The sequence below is a fragment of the Lipophrys pholis genome, assembly GCF_963383615.2.
Source record: "Lipophrys pholis genome assembly, chromosome: 12".
NCBI lineage: Eukaryota > Metazoa > Chordata > Actinopteri > Blenniiformes > Blenniidae > Lipophrys > Lipophrys pholis.
Genome location: NC_137641.1, coordinates 10,991,707 through 11,011,959, shown reverse-complemented (window position 1 = coordinate 11,011,959; position 20,253 = coordinate 10,991,707). Strand labels below are relative to the sequence as shown.

The 20,253-nt window shown below is 40.1% G+C and overlaps 1 protein-coding gene across 1 annotated transcript in view; it reads right to left on the bottom strand.

The window, feature by feature from the left end:
* npr2 (natriuretic peptide receptor 2) overlaps window positions 1-20,253 on the bottom strand; it is a 90,468-nt gene that overhangs the window by 56,059 nt on the left and 14,156 nt on the right. Inside the window, exons 2-5 of the mRNA XM_080476713.1 lie at window positions 15,563-15,744; window positions 7,798-7,911; window positions 6,971-7,106; window positions 3,894-3,988 (exon numbers count right to left, since the gene is read on the bottom strand). Coding sequence (XP_080332839.1) covers window positions 3,894-3,988; window positions 6,971-7,106; window positions 7,798-7,911; window positions 15,563-15,744 — 527 coding nt within the window. The remainder of the gene's footprint in view (window positions 1-3,893; window positions 3,989-6,970; window positions 7,107-7,797; window positions 7,912-15,562; window positions 15,745-20,253) is intronic.

The following is a 20,253-nucleotide window of genomic DNA, read 5'->3' as shown; positions in this document are numbered from 1 at the left end:
AAGGGATGAGGGGAAATTGTTGTCGGAGAAATTAGTTTTTCATTGGCTGAAATTGTTTTGTGTCAGCAGCTTTACATCAACTGGAAATATTCATGTCCTCATAAAGATTTTTAAAGTTAAATCTGCAGTGTGACAGCTGGCAGAGCCAAGTCAGTGTAAAAAAAACCAACAACAAATCATCAGAGCAGCGCATTGAGAGTAAAGTACCTGAAACTTAATGCTGAACTTTTTGCACAACTATTTAAAAACCCCAAACATCATGTTTCCCATGATAACACACTGATGACATAACATGACGTCACATTAAACTGTGTCATTAAAGAATCTTGTGTTGAGTTGCATTGTGTTGTACAATATGTTTTGTTATGTTATGTTATGTTATGTTATGTTATGTTGTTCTGTTCTATGTTAAGTCATGTAACATTACACTATGTTATACTATATAATTACAGGAATTGTGCAACATATAGACTTTTAATGAGTTTTGTCATTTGCAAATCCCAGAGAATAGGCAACAGTTCTAAAATTCCTAAAGTTCTGGATTCAAAAACAAACAAACCTACAATGTCACATTTGTGCAATTTGATAAAATTGTTGAATGAGTGAAAGTTGTAAAATTTGTGATGTTTGTCGAATGTCTTGAAATATACTTAAACAACACCCCAGGATGGGAATCTTCAATCTGAAAGTATTTACTGTAAGTGGGTGTCCTATAAAGGGTTAAACAAACCCAGCGATACTTTATTTCTTTGCACCAAACCTCATCTCTTTAAGCCTGAGATTCTCAGGCACACAATGACTTTTCAAAGTGAACTTGAAAGTTGGGCTGCATTAGTATCGGGTCCGATACGTACTGGAGTACTTGTACTCGTGGCAAATCATAATACCATAACGGAACGGAACGGAAAGGAACGGAACGGAACGGAACAACATAATGTAACAACATAATTTAACAACATAACATAACATAACGTAACGTAACATAACATAACATAACGTAACATAACAACATAACGTAACATAACAACATAACGTAACGTAACATAACGTAACATAACATAACGTAACATAACAACATAACGTAACGTAACATAACGTAACGTAACATAATGTAACGTAACATAACGTAACATAACATAACGTAACATAGAGCAAATCTGCTTTGCCAAATGTTTAACCACATTTTAAACGTTTAACATTAGAAACTTCCAAAATAGGTATTAGCACCACATTAACAGATTTCCACATTTAAATGCTTGAACTCACATTTTATTGAAACATCAGCATATTGCTGTGTAGAAAGCCTCTTTCCCGTCAGTCATATTCTGCACCCAACATTCGGCTGTATGGGAAAACACTGTAGTCGAAGGGTTTGACTAAATTTATGGGAGTATGCTCGCCCCACCCTTTGCTTTTTATTTCAGATCAAGCCCAAGAAAAACAAAGCTAACAATCTGAAAGAGCCATCAAAAGGACTCTGAAGAACTAATAATCACAATTTTATACTCAGCAACCACTTTGTGGTTTCGTGTCTCTGCCGAGCGGTGTGGCTGCAGTCGACATTAACGTCTGTCCGCGGAGAGAAGACCGTACAGGAATGTGATGAAAGGTATTAAATGTAGCTTTTGGCAAAAAGGATGATATTAGCAAAAATTTCCATTGAAAAACATGCAGCGACAAATTACCGGTATCACATTCAAACTTATTTGACTTGTGTGAGATGGGGTGTCATTCAGCAGCATTCGCTCAAACTGTTTCTATATAAAGATTAAGAGAAAATAATCTGATCAGTCAACACTGGTTTCTTGATAACACAAACGTCCTTGAATGCTGCGACCCCGACCGCACCTCATTTCCAGACCTTCAGACCAACCGTGGTACAGATGCATGTGAATGCGTCACTGTTTAATACTACTAATGAAAACTAGCAGACATAATAAGAAAACTGCAAAGACACAGTCTGAAACTAAAGAAATCAACAGAAACTGATAAATACAGACTGAAACTAACAGAAACTAACAGAGTCAGAAAACTGCAAAGAATAGGTCTAGAAAAGATGCCGTCTGAAACTAGAGCAGTCAGTCTGAAAACAGCTGAAACCGACAAATATAGGCTGAAACAACAGGAACAAACACAAATTAGCCAATACAGTACATAGAGACTGAAAATAACTCATTGTTAAAGAAAGTCCAAAAGCGAAAGTGGTCTAAAAGTAATTAAGAGTGTCTGACACAAGCAAAAATGATTCAAGACATGATCTATAAACAGCAAAAAAGAAATGTAGGAAAACAGCAAAGGAACTGTGAAAATAGTCCAAACCTGCAAAGTTAGTTAGAAAACAGCAAAGAAAGTTTAAAACTAGAAGAGATATGATCTTATCTTTAAGAAGTCAGTCTGAAATCAATAGAAACTGACAGATACAGGCTGAAACTATGATAAGCAAGAAACGAGTCAGAAAACTGCAAAGAATAGGTCTGAAATAAGCAAAAACCTGTTGGAACACTATGAATAAACTGGAATTAGGAACGATACCAAGTAAAACTGAAAACAAATAATGGGCGAATACTTGGATTGAAACTAACTAAAAAACCAACAAAGATCATCCAAAGACTGTAAAGAAGTAGTCTAAAATTAGCAAACTAAAAGTATAAAGGATTGTCTGACACTAATAAAAATGATTAAAGGCTCTACCTGAAATCGACAAAAAACGTTATGAAACTAGCAAAAAAAACTGTGAAGATAGCCAAAACTTGTAAAGTTATTAAGATAACAGAAAATATACCATCGGAAACTAACAAATACTGGCAAATACGTGAAGTGAAAATAGTAACAACTAAGAAAGACAAGTCTAAAACCCGCAAAGGCATCAGAAATGAGGAAAAAACACAAACAAAAAGCTGTTTTAAACTTGCAAAAAATATGAAAAAAGAAAGTTGGCGTTTGGTCTGAAAACAGCAGCAAAACAAATGTTTTTTTGAAAATAACATTAGAAAGTGACAAACTAGTAAAAACTAGGAAAATATATTTGCTAAGCAGCAAACCTAAAGGAATGTAAAGGAATCAGAAAGCAGGAAAAGACACAATCTGAAACAGTAACAGAGATTTCCTTCAGGTGGATTCTAAGAAGTTAGAACCACAAACCGCCAGGTCACCCTGAGTTCAACTGTTGACCTCTGACCTCCCACTTCATCTTTGTCTCGGTTAAGGTTTTGCTTTCAGACAGTGCAGATCTTCACACGGGACGGTTGGGGCTGCCCCACTTCAATTAATGGCCGTAGAGGCTGATCTATGTCATGATGAGACGCCATTAGTGAGCAGAGTTGAGAGGAGACGAGGGCTGCGAGCCGCTCGAATGACGGGACACTAATGAAGCTCAGCCTGAAGCTCGATCAGGAAGCGCTTTTACTCTCTTTCAGCTCGTCACATCAATGCTTCTGCTTTACATCCAACATCTTCCTTCAACGTCACTCTCAGGATTCCCACTGAGGAGTGAGTCAACCTGGCGTCGTTTGTGTTGTCGTCTAAATAATTTTTTCTGCTCGTGACACAAAATACCAAACAAAAACAGGGTTTTTTTCCCCCCCAAACTCAAGTGTTTTTTTCAGGGTTCTTTGTTTGGAACGTGATTCTTGTCCGATGTTATTTTCTGAATGCCTTAAGGCTCTTTACACAACAACGTCAACAAGTGAAAATGCTAAACTTTTGTCTGTTCACGCGACACAGTTGCATGGTGCCAAGGAAAACGCAACTTTGTGAGAACAGTGCCCAAGGTGGAACATTTTGAAAAACACTCTGTTTCAGATAGAACCATGCTGCTCAAAGCACAAAGACGTTGACGTTGTCTACGTGAGATGGTCGCATATCACAGGATAAGAACAGGAAGTTGGACTCACCCCGTACTCTCCCGTCTCCTGGTTGGTCATCGTCCACAGGTCCACGTCGATATTTCGGGCGTTTTTGTCGTCTGTGGAAACGAGTCCCGTCACTCCTGAAAACACAAGGAAAGCTTCCAGTAAGCATGTGATCAAACGTAGACAGCAGGTGGATTGTTCTGCCTTCATCCAACTTCAACACAAAGATGAAGTAAGACAATTTCCTGAGTTTGTTTTGGTAAAGTTTGCGAGCAATAGATTGAAAATCTTGACAAGAGCAGAATTCAGTAACAATATGATCTTGTTTTGTGTTTCTTGACTTCTTTATTCATTTAAAGTCTTACATCCATCTTAGAATGGCCGTTTCGCTGTTATAAAGCTTGTTAGAGAAACAATTGAGAGGACTTTTAGATTTTTTAATTAATAATTCAACCGAAACTAAAACTAACCCTATACAGAGTGAAAAAAATGTAAAAAATTTCCGGGAACAGAGAATTTTCTCTTCAATTTCTTGATGATTTTCAGTCTATCAACATCTTTTTTTATGTAGAACAGTGGAAGTTTTGTCTTCACTCATCCTTTGACATACCAAGACAAAAAGAATGTTCTGGTTTTCATTTGGACAATAAGGGGCCTTTCACACAACAAATACTGACCAGAGAGGACCTAAAGAAGAGACAAAGCTCACTGTTTGGTCCGGACCAAAACCGGAAATTCCCTCTGCTTTAGCCCGTGGTGTCTAGGCCAGTTAGCTCGTGTCTAATGGGTAGTAATAAACAACCGCAGTATATGGTCTTCAGACCAGATAACAATAAGCGCCTTTCTCACTACTTCTTCCTCACTACTCCACGTCTGCGGGCAAAATATTTCCCAACTTTTTCTTTCTGCGTTTTCTTCTCCTGATTTGCGCGGTTAGCTTTGTATATTATCATGAATGCATTGCGCACAACGTCACGTCCTCTCCCCCCGCCCGCCCAAAAAAATCGTTTGTAAAGGAACAGAGACCCAGCTTTTAAAATGGACCAGAAGATCTCTTGCTTGCTCCGGTTCAGAGTTCGTGGGTGTGTTCACGTCACTCAGTCGAAAGGTTTTTTCCCTGAAGAGAACTCTGGTCCAGATCCAACAGAGGAATGTGAACACGCCCTAAGAGAGTAACTCTTCATTGGGCGTTTATATGGATTTTAGTAGCTAGCATCGAGTCTTCTCCCAACTTTGGTCATAATTGAGAAAATAGTTTATGAGTAGTACTTTCATTGCTGAGCCACCTGAACAGTACAAAAGTTAGACAAAAGACAGGTCACTGTTTACCCATAATGCTAATGAATCATCAATACCACATCTACAGAAAATCATTAGAGTCATTAATAAACTCCACAAGCATGTTTTAGCTTGTGGAGTACTTGGAAAAAAAAACATTGAAAGCATAAGGAGAACATGTAAACTCTGCACAGGAAGGCTCAGTCATGAACTCAGGTCTTCTGGACTTGGGCTTTTATTGTGGCGAGGTTCAGGCACACCTGTGAGAAGTGCTCACTAACACAGATTTGTCAACAATATTTGAGAGAAATAGTCCTTTTCTGAATCTGTGTGTAAAAAAAGTCTCAGATCTTTGAGTTGAGCTCATGCAAAATGGGAGCAAAGACAATTTTTGTTCAGTGTCTAATAGCCAAGAACCGCGCTGCCAAGTCTTTATAGGCTTGACGAGAAACAATTTGGAGGTTTAACTTCTGACAAGAGCTCCCCAAATTTGTGGTCGAGCTCGACACAGATTTCGGTTGGAAAAATACATTTGCTGAGTTACCTTTTGTAAGCTGAAAAGTGCCTGTGTGTAATAAACCAGGTAAGAGAATCCACAATAATGAGCTTTCCATGACTGCAGGCCTTGTTTTCTTTGGTTTTCTTTTTCTCACCGACGCGAGCCAAACAACCCGTAAAGCCGAAGCAACAGGATCCCATTGTTCACAGTGACTGTTCCAGCAGACCTGGCAACCGGCAGAGTAAACAAGGAAGTGTGTGAGCGCCCACATCAAGCATCAGTGGACTATTAACTGGAGTGCCGTGTGATAACTGTTCAATAACACAGTGATTACGGTGTTGAAAGGGCGTGCGGTAATGGCACTGCGGGCTCAGTGGTGCTCTCCAAAATCGTGCAGCTGAGCGGGTCATTGTGTTTATCGGAGGGTGATGCTCTCGGTTATCTGGAGTGGAGGAAAAGACTGTATTTACATATTTATTGAAGGTGAGATCACTGTCGGGGTTTCCTCCTGGTGATCTCTGAGGAAACACATTTATGTTATTTTGTTTGGGTTTATTGCTCATTTTAATGTTTATTTTGAAATATCGTAGAGTTCCCAATAGAAGAGCACCACATAATAGAAGAGCACCCCTCTTTTCGAAAATTGCGAAGCACGGGAAGAAAGATCAAACTTCACTAATTGGGGCCTCCCCTTGAAACATTTTTAAAAAATGGACCAAAAATGGTGCATTCTAATGAATTGTGTAGTACTCAATACTACATTGTGACATGTGGTAAATAGTAGGACCAGTTGATATTGAACAAACCAAACACCAAATATGTTATGGAAGAAACTTATCCAAAAGTGCATAACTGAACCAATATATTGATGTATACAATATATATACATATATTCACATGTACATAATATATACAAAGAGGCATACAACATAAATAAAAATTGACTTCAGGGGCCACATTCAGTCCAGTTTCATCTTGAGTGGGCCCAACCAGCAAAATATTGCTATAATAACCTTTAAATTTACACTTTAAAATTTGGCTTTGTTGTGGCGCACAGTGTATGTGATGAAACTGTCTATAATTTCGAAAATTGACCGTCCAAATGACGGCTGGGTGCGTCGCTGCCTAAAACTATGCATCTTCCCAATAGACGTGCACCCCCAGGGCTTGTACTCACGCACTGCATGTCTATTTAAAATCTTTCTCATTCAAAATAACATTAGGCATCAAATGCCCAGTAATAAATCGCTCTATATGCGTCGTACACTATCAATGATAATTACAACGGTCAGGCTCATATTGAACTTGTGAATCAGCTCTTCATGTAACGACATCGGCTCACCCCAGAAGTTGCGGTTCTGCGTCCTCATCGTGATGTTAATGCCGTCGTTCTGGGCTCCGCCCTCCGCCAATGTCTCCTGCAGGGCCATGGCGTAGAGCATGAAGCCGTCGTAGAAGCTGCCAGCGATGTAGTCCATCTGCAAGATTTATCGTGTTTACCAGGGAGCTACCAGAGAGCAGAGGTTTGACAATCACGGCCATGGCCACAACCGGGAAAACTACATTTTAAAAAACATGTTTTTACCTTTTTAACTCATGTTGGCGACAACACTTTAAAACTTGTAAATAATCACAGCCTTTGCTGTGTGCCTCACGTTAAATATGTATTTTACTTTGAAGATGAGATGTTTGCGCACCTAACACTACCTCAAAAAAAAAAACCTGAATAACTCCTCAGATATGAAGATACTTTCTTTGTTGGACCTCAGTCACTTTCAGATAATCAAATTTTACTCTCATTCCAAAAGGTTTGAACAACCTGGACTTTGTGAAAAAACACCCAATATTCTGAAAGCATAGCTCTTTGTTGTAATGGAGCCATATGAGTTTTCTGGCTCAAGAAAGTGTGAAATTTCAACAAACACTCCTTTGTGATAATAATCACTTACTTTTTAACAAGGACGGCTACTGTACTTCTCTAAAACTGGAGTGGCTGAGATAAAAGCAGCGTTAATACAAGAATTAACTGCTAACAGGACTGTAAACATCATTCATCATTAAGTGTACAATTACCCAGCGCAGCAGGATATTTCTCAGCACAGAGGAGCCTATAAAAGATGAAAGCGAGTGTGACGCTGTGCAGAGCTCTCTGAGATTTCTGTAACTCACCAGCGACGGCTCCAAGTGAACGCCGAATTCCCTCTGAGCTCTGGCGTGGAGTCTCCTCTGGAAGTCCAAATACTCGGGGTTATCAGGAGGGCGGTACGTGATGACGAACACGGACTGGAGGAAGCCAAGAGATAAAGGCAAAGATCCAGCGTTAATTCTGTCCGCACATTCTCGCTCTGAGTGCTCACCACTTCCTAATGTATGAATAGACACATCCACCCTCCTTCTCTATACCTGCTTTGTCCAAACTGTTTTCATGGTAGGTAGCAAATGGATTTCACTCATAAAGACAATTTTCCACAACTGCAGCCCTTCAAAAGTGTTTTATACTGTTAAAGAAATTCACCCATTCACACACTAATGGAGGCAGTGGCCATGCAAGGCGCTCAGTCCATCTATTGGGAGCAGTTTAGGCTTCAGTGTCTTGCTCAACGAACTTCAACATCTGGACATATAGGTAATCTAACCTGTAACCTTCCAGTTGAGAGATGACCCGCTCTACCAACCGAGCCACAGTCGCCCCCTTTATCTATTAATTCCAAAATGAAAGTTTTAAAACGAACACTCTCTATTGATTTAAGCACGTCGGTCCTAATGATTGTCAGGCGTGTGTGACAGATGCAGTTTCTGCTTAAAGATTAATGTAGAACATTGACAGTGCCTCCGCCAGCAACGGTTGTGGTTTTGGAAATCAGCTCAGGCTTCAGCGGTGATCTGCAGTTATTGTGGTGAGAAGTACAACCTCAACTGGATCCTTTTTTCAATACCTTTTCTTCTCATCTTTTCAAAATCTCTTTCTGTTGTTCTTTGTTTCTGACAGATCATGTAAAAAAAAATAAAAAATTTTTTAGACTGAAATCTGTCCAACTCCGTCTCCATAGAAATGAGGGAAAACAAAATGTATACTTGCAATTATTAATGTTCATAGCATATTTTTCTCTGTGTGGATTTGTATGCGGCTTCATTTCAAAAACCAACCGCAGTGCCCACGAGTGACCCAACATGCCAACTACATCATTTTCAGCGTTTCTGCCATTTCCGTGTAAACGGCCGTCGTTTTGAAAACTTTGCCGCTTAAACAAGAAACTTTTCTGAAACAAAAACGACAACAACGATGTGTTTTCATTTGAAATGTTGTCACGTAAACGAGGTCTTAGAGTGGAAGCTTTGGGTTTGATTCCCACTGAGCATTGCATTAGGAAGAACGTTCAACTGGTTCGAAGTCGAACATGCAGATTACAATCCAGTGTGGCGACCCCCTGAGGGTAAACAGCACCTTACTATCACCAGGCGTTCTCTCTCCCACAGAGCCAATGGGGAAGGCATTTTTTGGAAAACAGAAGAGAAAAAAATTCAGTTTTGCAAAATAAGTGTCTGCTCGGGGGAGAAGATTTAGTGGGGAATAGAAGGTCGGTCCAAAAGGGGGGGAGGGCGGGAGGTGAAGGAACAGAGGAAAGTGAAAGCCGGTGAGGGTGATCAGAGGATCGGGAGCAGGTGAGGTGGGAGGCGGGAGATCAGGAGAAGAGGCAGAGCGATGAGGAGAAGCTGCAGCTACAGAACAGCAGCAGATGGAAATAATTTAAAACAGAAGAGGGGGAATTGAGGGGGAAGGTACAAAGGGCAGCCACTGAAACAAAAACAAAGAAACACAAAAACTGCCCTGACAGAAACACTAAAAGAAAGAGACAACTATTCAATCCAGGAATTTCATAGGGATGCTTGTAGCTATCTATGTAAAACAATGAAAGCAGATGCAAATCTATTGAATTACATGCACACATATGCATAATTCACTTTTATCAACTATTCAAAGAGAAAAATAAGTCAGCTAATCATTCAGAAACAATACATCGTTCAAGATCACAGAGCAAACTGAGCAAACTAATAGTGTTTGAATTGAAGGATAGCCTTTCTACAAAGGCTCGTCTATCACAGGAGGCTCACTGCTTTAAAACAAAACACGCAGCTTCAGGTTCGGCATTAATTGTTTAAACAACATCACGCAGGAAATCCTCAATGACACTGATTTAGTTGAAAAGAAAGCACTTTGCTGTTTTTTTCAAACCTTACCTGAGTCAATAACGAATCAGAGCCTTAAAAGACCGTGTTTTTAATGTATAGATGGCAGACTGGTGGGATGTAAAAAGTCATACTGTCCTAATTTAGCTCGTTAGGTTTTAGAATTGTCATTGACGCCTTATGTGAAAAAACTACAAATCTGAGCAGTGAAAACGCATCTAGAATGGTTTCTACATCAAACCTATAGCACTTTAAAGGCAAGCTAATTGTGGCAGATGGACTTTTGCTTCTCAATAGATTCCCAACATGAACACCGACAAGTCTTCAGAAAGTACTCCATTACAGATTACTTGTTAGCCTGAGGTAGAAGTGTGAGGGAAATGTTAAATCCATCAAAGGGGTCGGAGGTGAAAGAACGGTCTGTGACAGTTAATGATCACTAAACCAGAGGACGACCTTCTGAACAGATCGACAAAGGTACAGTAAACAAAGCTATATAAACAACGTCTGGAAGTGGAGAGACTGAAGAAACGCAGCCGTTTGATTGAAGGAAGACGATTTCACTGTCTGTAATGATGCAGTCTGGGTGTGCGTCTCTAAATCTGTGGACTGCACCTCACTGAGCCTGGTAGAACTATAACCGTGTTGGAATCTGATCGACTGCATTGTAATAGCCTTGATTATTCATTTTAAATTGATTCTCTGTAATAAATGATTGAAGCTCTGTAAGGCGTTAAGCTTGTAACCCTGTTCATGATCAGAGTCCACATCAGATTGAACTCCCACTGATAGACCTTCTTCAGTTACGCTGCATCATCATGTCCAGCGCCACATACAGCATTTTAAAAAAAATGCGGGTGCCAAAGCACGACACATGGATGCTGCTGCTGTGGCTGAAAGACTCGAACATAAAGTTCAGGTCTGTCGTTTCAAAATGAATGCAAAGACATACACGACATGCTCGATTAGTTACAAAATCCCTCCTCAACACGAGCAGGTTTTCACGTGACGCTGAGTCATATGCTTATGTCACATTTAAAACTCATCATAGAGCAAAGCATTATGGGATTGATCTCGGCGGGTCCCAACAGTTTTACCTCAAAGTCCCAGTTTGCAGAACGTTTCAAGTGATTATAGATTTTTGTTTCAGGAAAGTTTTGCGTTTACACTGCAACATTTTGAAAACGATGTCCGTTTACATGGAAAAGGCGGAAATGCCGAAAATAACGTAGTTACCATGACCGGCCACAAGTTGGCACTGTTGTTTGTTTTTGTAATGAAACCATACACACATGCGGAAGAACTATTTACTGTGGCCGTGGTGCGCATGCACAGTAGCAGCGTTTCAAAAAAGTTGCGTTTTCACAACGTTTCCACGGTGACACAGTGTTTTCAGAAGGTTCCACCTCTGATGCCGTTTTCAAAATAAATGCTTCTTCAAACTCTGATTTGATTAAACATCACAGTGAAGCCAAAACACTGGTTCACTCACACAAATATACAGAAGCATCCGCATATAAGCAGGAGGCACTTTCTTTGAGGTTTTCTTTGACAAAACAAAACATTTTTTCACAATCTCAGAGCCGGTGCTCCCCTTCAAGGGGTCCTACATCTCAGATTAGGAACCCCTGGATCCACTGTCTGAATGGGACGATATTCCTGTGAATTATAAAGCTACAGGCCCGTCTGATCGTTTTGTTCAGTGTTCACGTAAGCAAGACAATCTGATCCCCCAACGGAGCAAATAAACTAACATTTTGGTTGACATTTAACGCTATTTATTTGAACTCACCTCAATGTCTGATTCAATTAAAATCAAGTGTGAATGAACCATGTTTTTCAGGGAATTGATGAAGACTGACAGTCTGTTGTTTTCCAAACTGCTGCAGCTCCACAAACAACTGACGCAGACCTACAACCCAATCAAACATGTGGCCCGACGTTTCAGCGCAAATATTTACCTCGGCTGCCCTCTGCGATGTTGATGTGGTCTCAATCACAGGAACACGTTCCTGGCTTTTCTATCGTAATATTTGAGGTCTCATTTGGCCAAACGACAAGCCGTTGTTCGAATTACAGCAGCTATTATTGGAACCCAGACCAAAACTGCCACAAGTAGGAGGCGCGTTACCATAATGAGCCCCTTTGTGGCCCGCAGACAAATAAACGCCTCTGTGATGAGAAACATGAGGGCCAGAACCTTGTTTTCATGTTTAACAGCAGTTAGCATTCACATACTGCGTTTAATATCAAGGCAGTTAAATACTTATTCATCGGCGTGCCCTCAGTTACTCATTTAACTCCTCATGTTTCTATGCTGCCGTCAGGCTTTGTCATACACACCTCTGATAACTAAAGCCTCTAGACTGTTAATGAGATGAAGAACATTCGAAAAAAGAAAATAGCCACTAGAAAATGACAGATTATCACAGACAAGATGCCAAAGACGAAATTTATTTTAGAAAAATGAGCTGTGCACATTTCTTAACAATTCTAAAGCCATAAAAATGGAAATAAATCCAGTCAGTAGAGCGTTAATGTTGCATCTTCAAATAAATCCTTTGTCTGTTTTAACCGTCTTTATCACTACAGGTACATCCGATAGAGACGGAGACGTTCCTCTAACAACACAGCAGCCCCCGCTGTCCTCACTCCTCTGTTACTACAAGAAGACGGAAAGCTACACAACGGTGAACATGGCCCAGTCCCAAGGTTTGTTTTAGATGATTTCCTGCCAGACAAATTGGAAAGTAGCGTTAAAAAACTAAATCTCAGGTACTATTGCCACGATATAATGACTAACACACTGGCGGAGGCCGTCTCAGTATGCATATTAAATACAATCGGCCATCATTTTAGAAAATTCCTGCAAATTCGTGCAGACAAATGGTATGTGAGCGAGCTGGGTGCACAGATCTCATTAGTGTCTGTCGATGTTTGCAGGAATTTGCCACCACAGTCATTGGCCACAAACCAAGCTGTGTGAAAATGTGGTTTAAATTCAGTGACTTCTGGTTGGTTTTTTTCTAATGTACTGCAGGCAGTCTACAAGATGTCTATTTACATATGTGTCATGTCTGTTTGCACAACAACGGGAGTCGAAGCCAGAGAAAACACAACTTTTTGGGGGGGGGGGAGACGCAACTTTTCTGAAACACTGCTACTGCACATGCTCCCCACGGCCATAGTAAATAATTCTTCTGCACATGCTCAGTAGATGGACAATAAGAACAATGGCGGCATCCAGACTGTCATGAATCGCAGTCCATAATTCTTTGTGATTTCAACAATCTTATAAGTTCACAGCTCGCCACACTCTACGACATAAATCTGAAAAACTTTGGGCACAATATGAAGTTTGCTGTGTGCAGATTGCACAATGAAAACGCAAACTAAACTGTAGCCTACGGCAATGTGAGTCGACGTAATTGCACAAGAATTAAAAGGGGCACGCCATCCATTCACGAAAAAGGAACTATGAACACATGTGGCATTTATGGGTTTGGAGAGAAATCCCCAAAGCTTTTATTTACATCCAACATACTTTTTTTTGGTGTGCTTTGGAATTGTAGGTTTCGCGTCAGTGTGACGCTTATCAGTGCGTCATTTCATTCTGCTTTTCTATTGATTAGTTAGTTTATGTAGGTCGCGGCAGCAGCCACCGTCACCTCAATCCTCTGACTGTCTGAATTTTACTGGGGGTTGTCCATGGTCACAAGATCATCACAACACAAGGACCACCGATTTAGAGCCAAGAACGAAGATGTCGCCACGATTCTATCACGATTGTCATCTTTAGCCCGGGACGGCCCGAAATCCCACAGTGCGTAGCGCGCATTAGCCTGCTGGTCATTCTCACTGACGAGAGAATATCAAACCATGAGATTGCTGGTCCCGGATGTAAAACGTCCTCATATTAGAATGTATGTCATATTCGGTCAGTAGTCGTATCATTTTGGTTTGTTGTTTTTAACTCTGAACTCTTATGCTACTATCACACATTTACAGTATCAACACAGATGGATTAATAAAGGGAATATCTAATCGTACCTTCTTTTTTGGGGGTTTAACGGCAGTTTGCATGCTTAAAGTTGCATTACTGCCATCTGCTGGTATAATCCATCGCTTTCCCACCGCTCTCATCAACCTGATCTTATCTTATTTAATCTAACGAAGCCAGCTATGTTATTTAATCTTTAAAATTTGGGTTGGAGTGGCGCTAAATCAAATTTAAGTTGTAATCTGAGTCACTTTACCTGAAGTCCTTACTTTACATGATTGTCAGAGCTTTAGCTATTTAGCATCGTGTTTCAACCATTGTTGTGTTAAACTATTACATATTTTACCTTTAACGCAAAAGGCACCATTTCATCCGGGTTTTTAATTTGCATTTTACTGATTGTCACGCGAGTGTACTTCCACATACAGTATGTGAGGATGAATACTGGGAAGTCATGAATACATTAAATATCTGATCAGTAAAATGAATTTCACTCATTTAGGGGGGGAAATTTGTTGGACGTAAGTTTGGAAAAAATTAGCTGAACCATGTTAATCCAAATAAGTTATAAAAGATGAGAACAATGACATTATTGAAAGAAAATAGGGTCTGTTAGAAGATTGAAGCTGTATTGATTTGCATACATGATTACAAACAGAGCTTTCAGTGCATATTAACATAATGAAAAAAACCAACTTAATTATGTTTTTATTGAATATTGAGAGACACTTTTCTTCCCTGGACAGATCCTCCCTCTTGTAATGTCCACACACGATCACAGATGAGTTTAACAAATGCAAAGAACAAGAACGCTGTGCTGAGGTTCGACTGTGTTTTAAACACTTTAGGCAAAATCATTACAATCAGTTTAATGTTATGCTACATTTAGATTCCAAAAGCGCCCCTCTCCTTCAAAACTCTGGATTAAGAGAATTAAGTGAAACGACTCTGACATTTAGGAAGATGAATTAGCGGCGCGACACATCTGTGCCTGCTCTCTTATTCCTCTAATTCGCGGGGCTAAATGGCTTCCTGTGAAAACACATCCCTCGTCCGTTAATGTCATGCAAGAATCCCCCCCCCCCCCCCCCCCCCCCCCTTAAGTGGCCCTGGGAGTCGGGCTGGGGGCGGTTCGCGTCCTTTGGGAGACTCAATTTTGTGCGCCCATTGGCAGAAAGCTCATCAGGCCGCGTGTGGAAGCTTTTCTTATACCCGTCCGTCATTACCGTAAAAGCTTCACCTGCTTTTACTTTGGGGCGCCGACGCTTTGGCTAATATTTACTCAAGTCAATGGAGGAGTTTAATGGGTAATGGTGCTTGGAGAGCGGTTGGTCACAGGCCTCGTCTTCCCGCGCCGAGCGGCGGTCTTACATTAGTGCCAATAGGCAGAGCACGTTGGGGCCGCGGCTAATGGTTACTTTCTTTATCGATCCATCATCTTTATGTTGAATTTATTATGTGTGTGGTCTTCAGAACGTGAATTAATCATGGAAACAAACCCTTCCCAAAGCCTGAAACCCAGATGAAATGTCGAGTTTTGTCCAAACAAACCGAAGCATGTCAATGTTTGGACCGTGAAGAACTAAAAAAACTGGAGATTCATTCACTCGTTCGCGGAGGCAGGATGAGATCATTTTTCTAACATTTTCTCCAAAAACATTCATGGATTATTAAAAAAATACATTTCCTGCTGGCTAATCAACTGATCTACAGACGAGATGATGTTTCTGCTCCGTATGGTGATACCTTGAAGACCTGGATGGGGTCGGCCCAGTCGGACTCCGTGTTCTGCCACGGTTTGCGGTCCGTTAAGCTCTCGGCAAACACGTCCAGGTAGAAGATGGCGTAGTTTTCCGGGTCTTGAATCTCGCTGTGGAACAGCTTCATGATGTTCAGAAATGTGTCCAGGGGGCCGCAGATGTAGACAACTGCAGAAAGAGAAACAATCAACGTGATGAGCTTTACAAACGGAATACGCTTCACAATATGGATGTATTACGAGGCCGTCGTTGAGGAAAAATATATGTAAATTTCAAAGGTTTAGCCAACGAATGGAAGAAGTTGGACAATGAGTGTGTCCATGTCTATTATTAGCGTTTTAGTGATGGAATACCGAGTATTAAAGTTAAATAAAGGTTCTAAAAGCTATTTCTTGGTGACATCTACCCAAAAATCATTCCATTTTCTCTGCAATTTTACTATCTTGTGATTTTCCTAAATGAATGTCATACTGACATTACGAAAGTGACAAAGGATGTGAAGAAGAGAAAAGTCCTCCACAATAACAATGGAGGTCAATTCTTCTCCAGTTCTGCTCCTTGCCTTGCAGACCTTTATTGGTTTTTAACTGCGACTGATTCACGATATTATTAAGGCAAAAATTTTAATTGTCACTGGGTCTTACAAACTTCTGGCAGATTTTTTTCTGGGCATTGAATAAACTTCCAAAGAGGCAGTTTGTTTCCTGTTCGGTGTGAATTTATTGTTGATTTGGTTTGAATTCAACGTCCTTTTATTCCCTTTGTCTGAACATCAATGAATGAAATACCAGCAAGTGGTGTAAGATGATCTTCAGTTATTAACTATTTTTATGTTAATATCTAAAATATTTTCTATGTAGTAAATGTAATTTCCTTGCGTGTATATGATAGTATATTTTTTGTCATCATAAATTGATTCTGCTTGTTTAAGTTAAAGCTTTTTAGTGTGTATTTTCGGCAAGTTCATATTTTTTTTATGCAAATTTTCAAGTTGTATTTCTTTTTTTTATATTTAAAGTTGCAAAGTTGTATTTCTTTCTGCACTGGGAGAATTTAACAATAACCTGCCTGCAATACATCTTCCAACTCAGCCCATTTTAAATCTGACATCTAAACCCATTATTGGGAAGTTCTCGTAAAACAAGTGAGAAAAAAAACCTCTTCTTCTGCAATGACATTTTAATATTTTTAATGAAAATGGAAAGAATTGTCTGGAGAAGTGCTCCTCATGATCAGCAGCCACCAGCTGTCGCATCCATTTTCCTTTCAACAGCGAGGCCAAGTTTGATTATTTACACTCCATGTCTTGTACACACAGTGCACACAAGAATACACTCCCCATATAAGGCTGCATATTCATGCAGTTTGTGACTTACAGTTGTTAGTCATGGTCCCTCACGTCGAGAAAATCCCAGGTTTGATAGCAGGTTTGGGGCTTTTCATCAGCCTCTACATGTTCTCACTATAAGTATGTTTTTTGTATTTTTCTAATGATGCACCCAGAGTCTAAAGACATGCAAATTACGTGAGTGGTTTTCCAAGTGAAAACAGAAAACTTCTGTTGTGTTTTGGGTGTCCGCTAAAACGACAACGGTGCTGAGAGCCACTGAAAAAGCAACTTTTTGTAAACAGCTTCCAAGGTCCAACTTATTGAGACTCAGTGTAAATGGAGAAAACACAACTTTTTCTGAAATGCTGCTCCAGCGCATGCACACCACAGCCGTAGCAAATAGTTCTTGTGTACATGCGCAAGTAGCTGGACAATAATGTTGACAATGTTTCGTCCGGAGTGTCATGACTCCCAGTCCATATTCTCCTGGGACTTGGTGGTTTACAAACCAAGTAACAAAAAGTCAAAAAAGATGTTTACTCTTAAAATATATAATGTGAACAAGCCCTGAATTAACCATTTAAATGGTTCAAATAGTAAATGGACCTCACTTAAATAGTGATTTTCAACTGCGTGAGCAGCCCCAAAGCGCTTTATATAGTTAATCACATTCACACGTTCACACACCAATGGAGGCTCCGGCCATGCAAGGCGCTGTCACTCCAGTGGGAGCAGTTTGGGGTTCAGTGTCTTGCCCAAGGACACTTTGGCATGTGGAGGTGGGAATCACACTTCATGTGAAAAAGGGTGTGTGACGGTCTGATGGACGTTCAACCTGCCCAACGTGTGTCTCTTCTGCTCATCATCAGCGAGCATCAGATCCATAATACAAACGTTTCATTGAGCTGCTTGGCCTTTATCAAAATGTGATTTTGGGTAATTTGTGCAAAAGAAACAGAGAAATTGATTGTTTATTTTACCCCCGGTGTATTTCATGATTGTGTGAGTTTTTAACAGATTTGAGAAGGCGGAACAAATCGGTTACCTTCGAGCAGAGATGATGCTGTTTTTGTGTTGAGAGGCTTTTCCTCAGTGACAGTTCTATTAGAAGACACGCTTCCATTGCAATCTAATAGATAAATGCAGGAGCTTCATTCCTACAAAACCAACCAGAACCAGAACTGGATGACAAATTTCCCACCATTTGTTGTGGTCTCCTCCATTGAAACAAACCAGCAGGCACAGGCATTGATAGCGCACTTCAACAGCGAGCGAATGCTTTAAACCTTTCTATGGTTGATTCTAAGCAACATCACAGTCGACTGTCGGAGGTGGAGAGGCGAAAAAAACGGCCATCACGAGCCAGCCAAGAAAAATATTTGAAAGATGAGGGTGAATGTGAGGAGGGAAAGAGAGGGGCAGAAGAAAAGCTGGATATAATAAATCCACAGATACAATAGTAAAAAGGTACTTTTTTTTAACGATATCTTCCCAGACAGCAGCTGACTGTGGGCCGAGTCCGCCCACACAACACAAGATCAAAGTTACAATCGCTCCTGTTTCACACTCCCGCTTCGCATGCAGCCTGGTTGTAGAGGCTTCATTTCTAACTCAGAGAGCAGAACCAGACACAGAGAAGAGCTTCACATCAATATTGTGTGGAAATGGATGTTGTTATTGATTGTCGTCTTTCCTACAATCTCGTTGTAATGTCCTACTGGTAATTTGGGGTCATCAATTAACCCTGCGTGAATGTTTCTGAATGAATATTACTTTACAAGAATTAGACACACAAGTTTTGTGTGTTCACTTCAAACATTGAGACAACACAGTGCAGGTGTAAAAAAACTGAAAAGTAATTTCCATTTAAGTAATTGGAGTTTGTCTCTTTATCAATGAAGCCAATCAGATCACTGTCTCCTACACCAAGCCTTCAAAAAAATAGACGCGTTCAACACTGAGCAGAAAATGGTAAAAGGACTTGAAGCAACCTCTTTCTTACCACTTTTAGCAACTTCAGCACACATTCACCCATCCGCACATCAATGGTGATAGTTGCCAGGCAACCTCACACATCAATCGTAGCGACTGGTGGATCAGTGTCTTCTACAAGGACACTTTCACATGTGTTTTAGGAACAAACCTCTGATCGTGGGAGCGAAGGACAACCGGCTGCATTACCTGAGCCACAACTGCCAAACACATGAACCGTTTCTGTGAGACAAGCAACCAGTTGGACAAAAGACACAAAGTACAGGCGTCAGATAGAATTCTGACCCGCCCCATGGAAAAGGGACCTATGTCTAAACACTTTAATGCATAAAAGTAATAAAAATGTACGTGTCACATGAGTAATCTAAGTAATACAGCTTTAGCATTGTTTATTCTTGAAATATAATTTTAAGAATTCATTTTTAAAGAGTTTATATTTCTATTTTGTATACACAGACTTGTAAAACTAATTTCTCTACATGAGATAGAATTTAATAGTGCCTTATTTTTAAATTGTACATATGAAAGGAAATATCAAATAATACACAAAAGCAGTGGCTTATGACAAGTAACAAGTAATATTCATATTAAATATCTACATTAGAACATTCTTATTAGCAAAAGGTAAAGTTACATATTAAGGGTCAAAATTCTATGGGGACATTATTCCATAATAGAAAAGTTACCTGTGGGCCACAATTCTATATAGAAAAGTGACACCTGTCACTTTCAGATTCTGACTGATTCTGTCTTATTTTTGGTGATAATTTAGAACTAATTACATAAGTCACCCCTGCCATGTGCAGAGTGCACAGCGTCAGAGAGACAGACACACTCACATTCACATATGCAGATGATTCAGGGGAATCAATCATCCTCAAACGTTTTTTAGACCGTGGGAGGAAACCGGGAAAAACCCATGCATACGGAGACAGAACATGAAGAGTGCTGTAACCTCTACATAACTGCACAACCCCCTAATTCCTGTCTATCATAAATATTCACTGACTGGAAACATTTTATTAAAAAAAAAAAAAAAAAAGCGACTGATCAGATAAGAGTGGAAAAGAAAAGATTTCTGAGTTAACGTTAGCAAGATGTTAATCATCATGCCGTTCGACTTGTTTTCTTTCAGTGACAGAAATGAAACTTGAGGTGTTGTTTTCAGCTTGTGAGGGGTGTTTCGACCTGCTGCCTTTATTCTGCCACCAATGCATGAATTTCCACATTTTCGTCCGATGACACAGAGCCCCTGAGAACGCAACAAGTGTCGTGACTCCCAGTCCAGATTCTCCTGGGTTAGGCTTTTTATAGTTGAAAGTCACCGTAATAACAGTCCAAATAGGTCGTCTGTC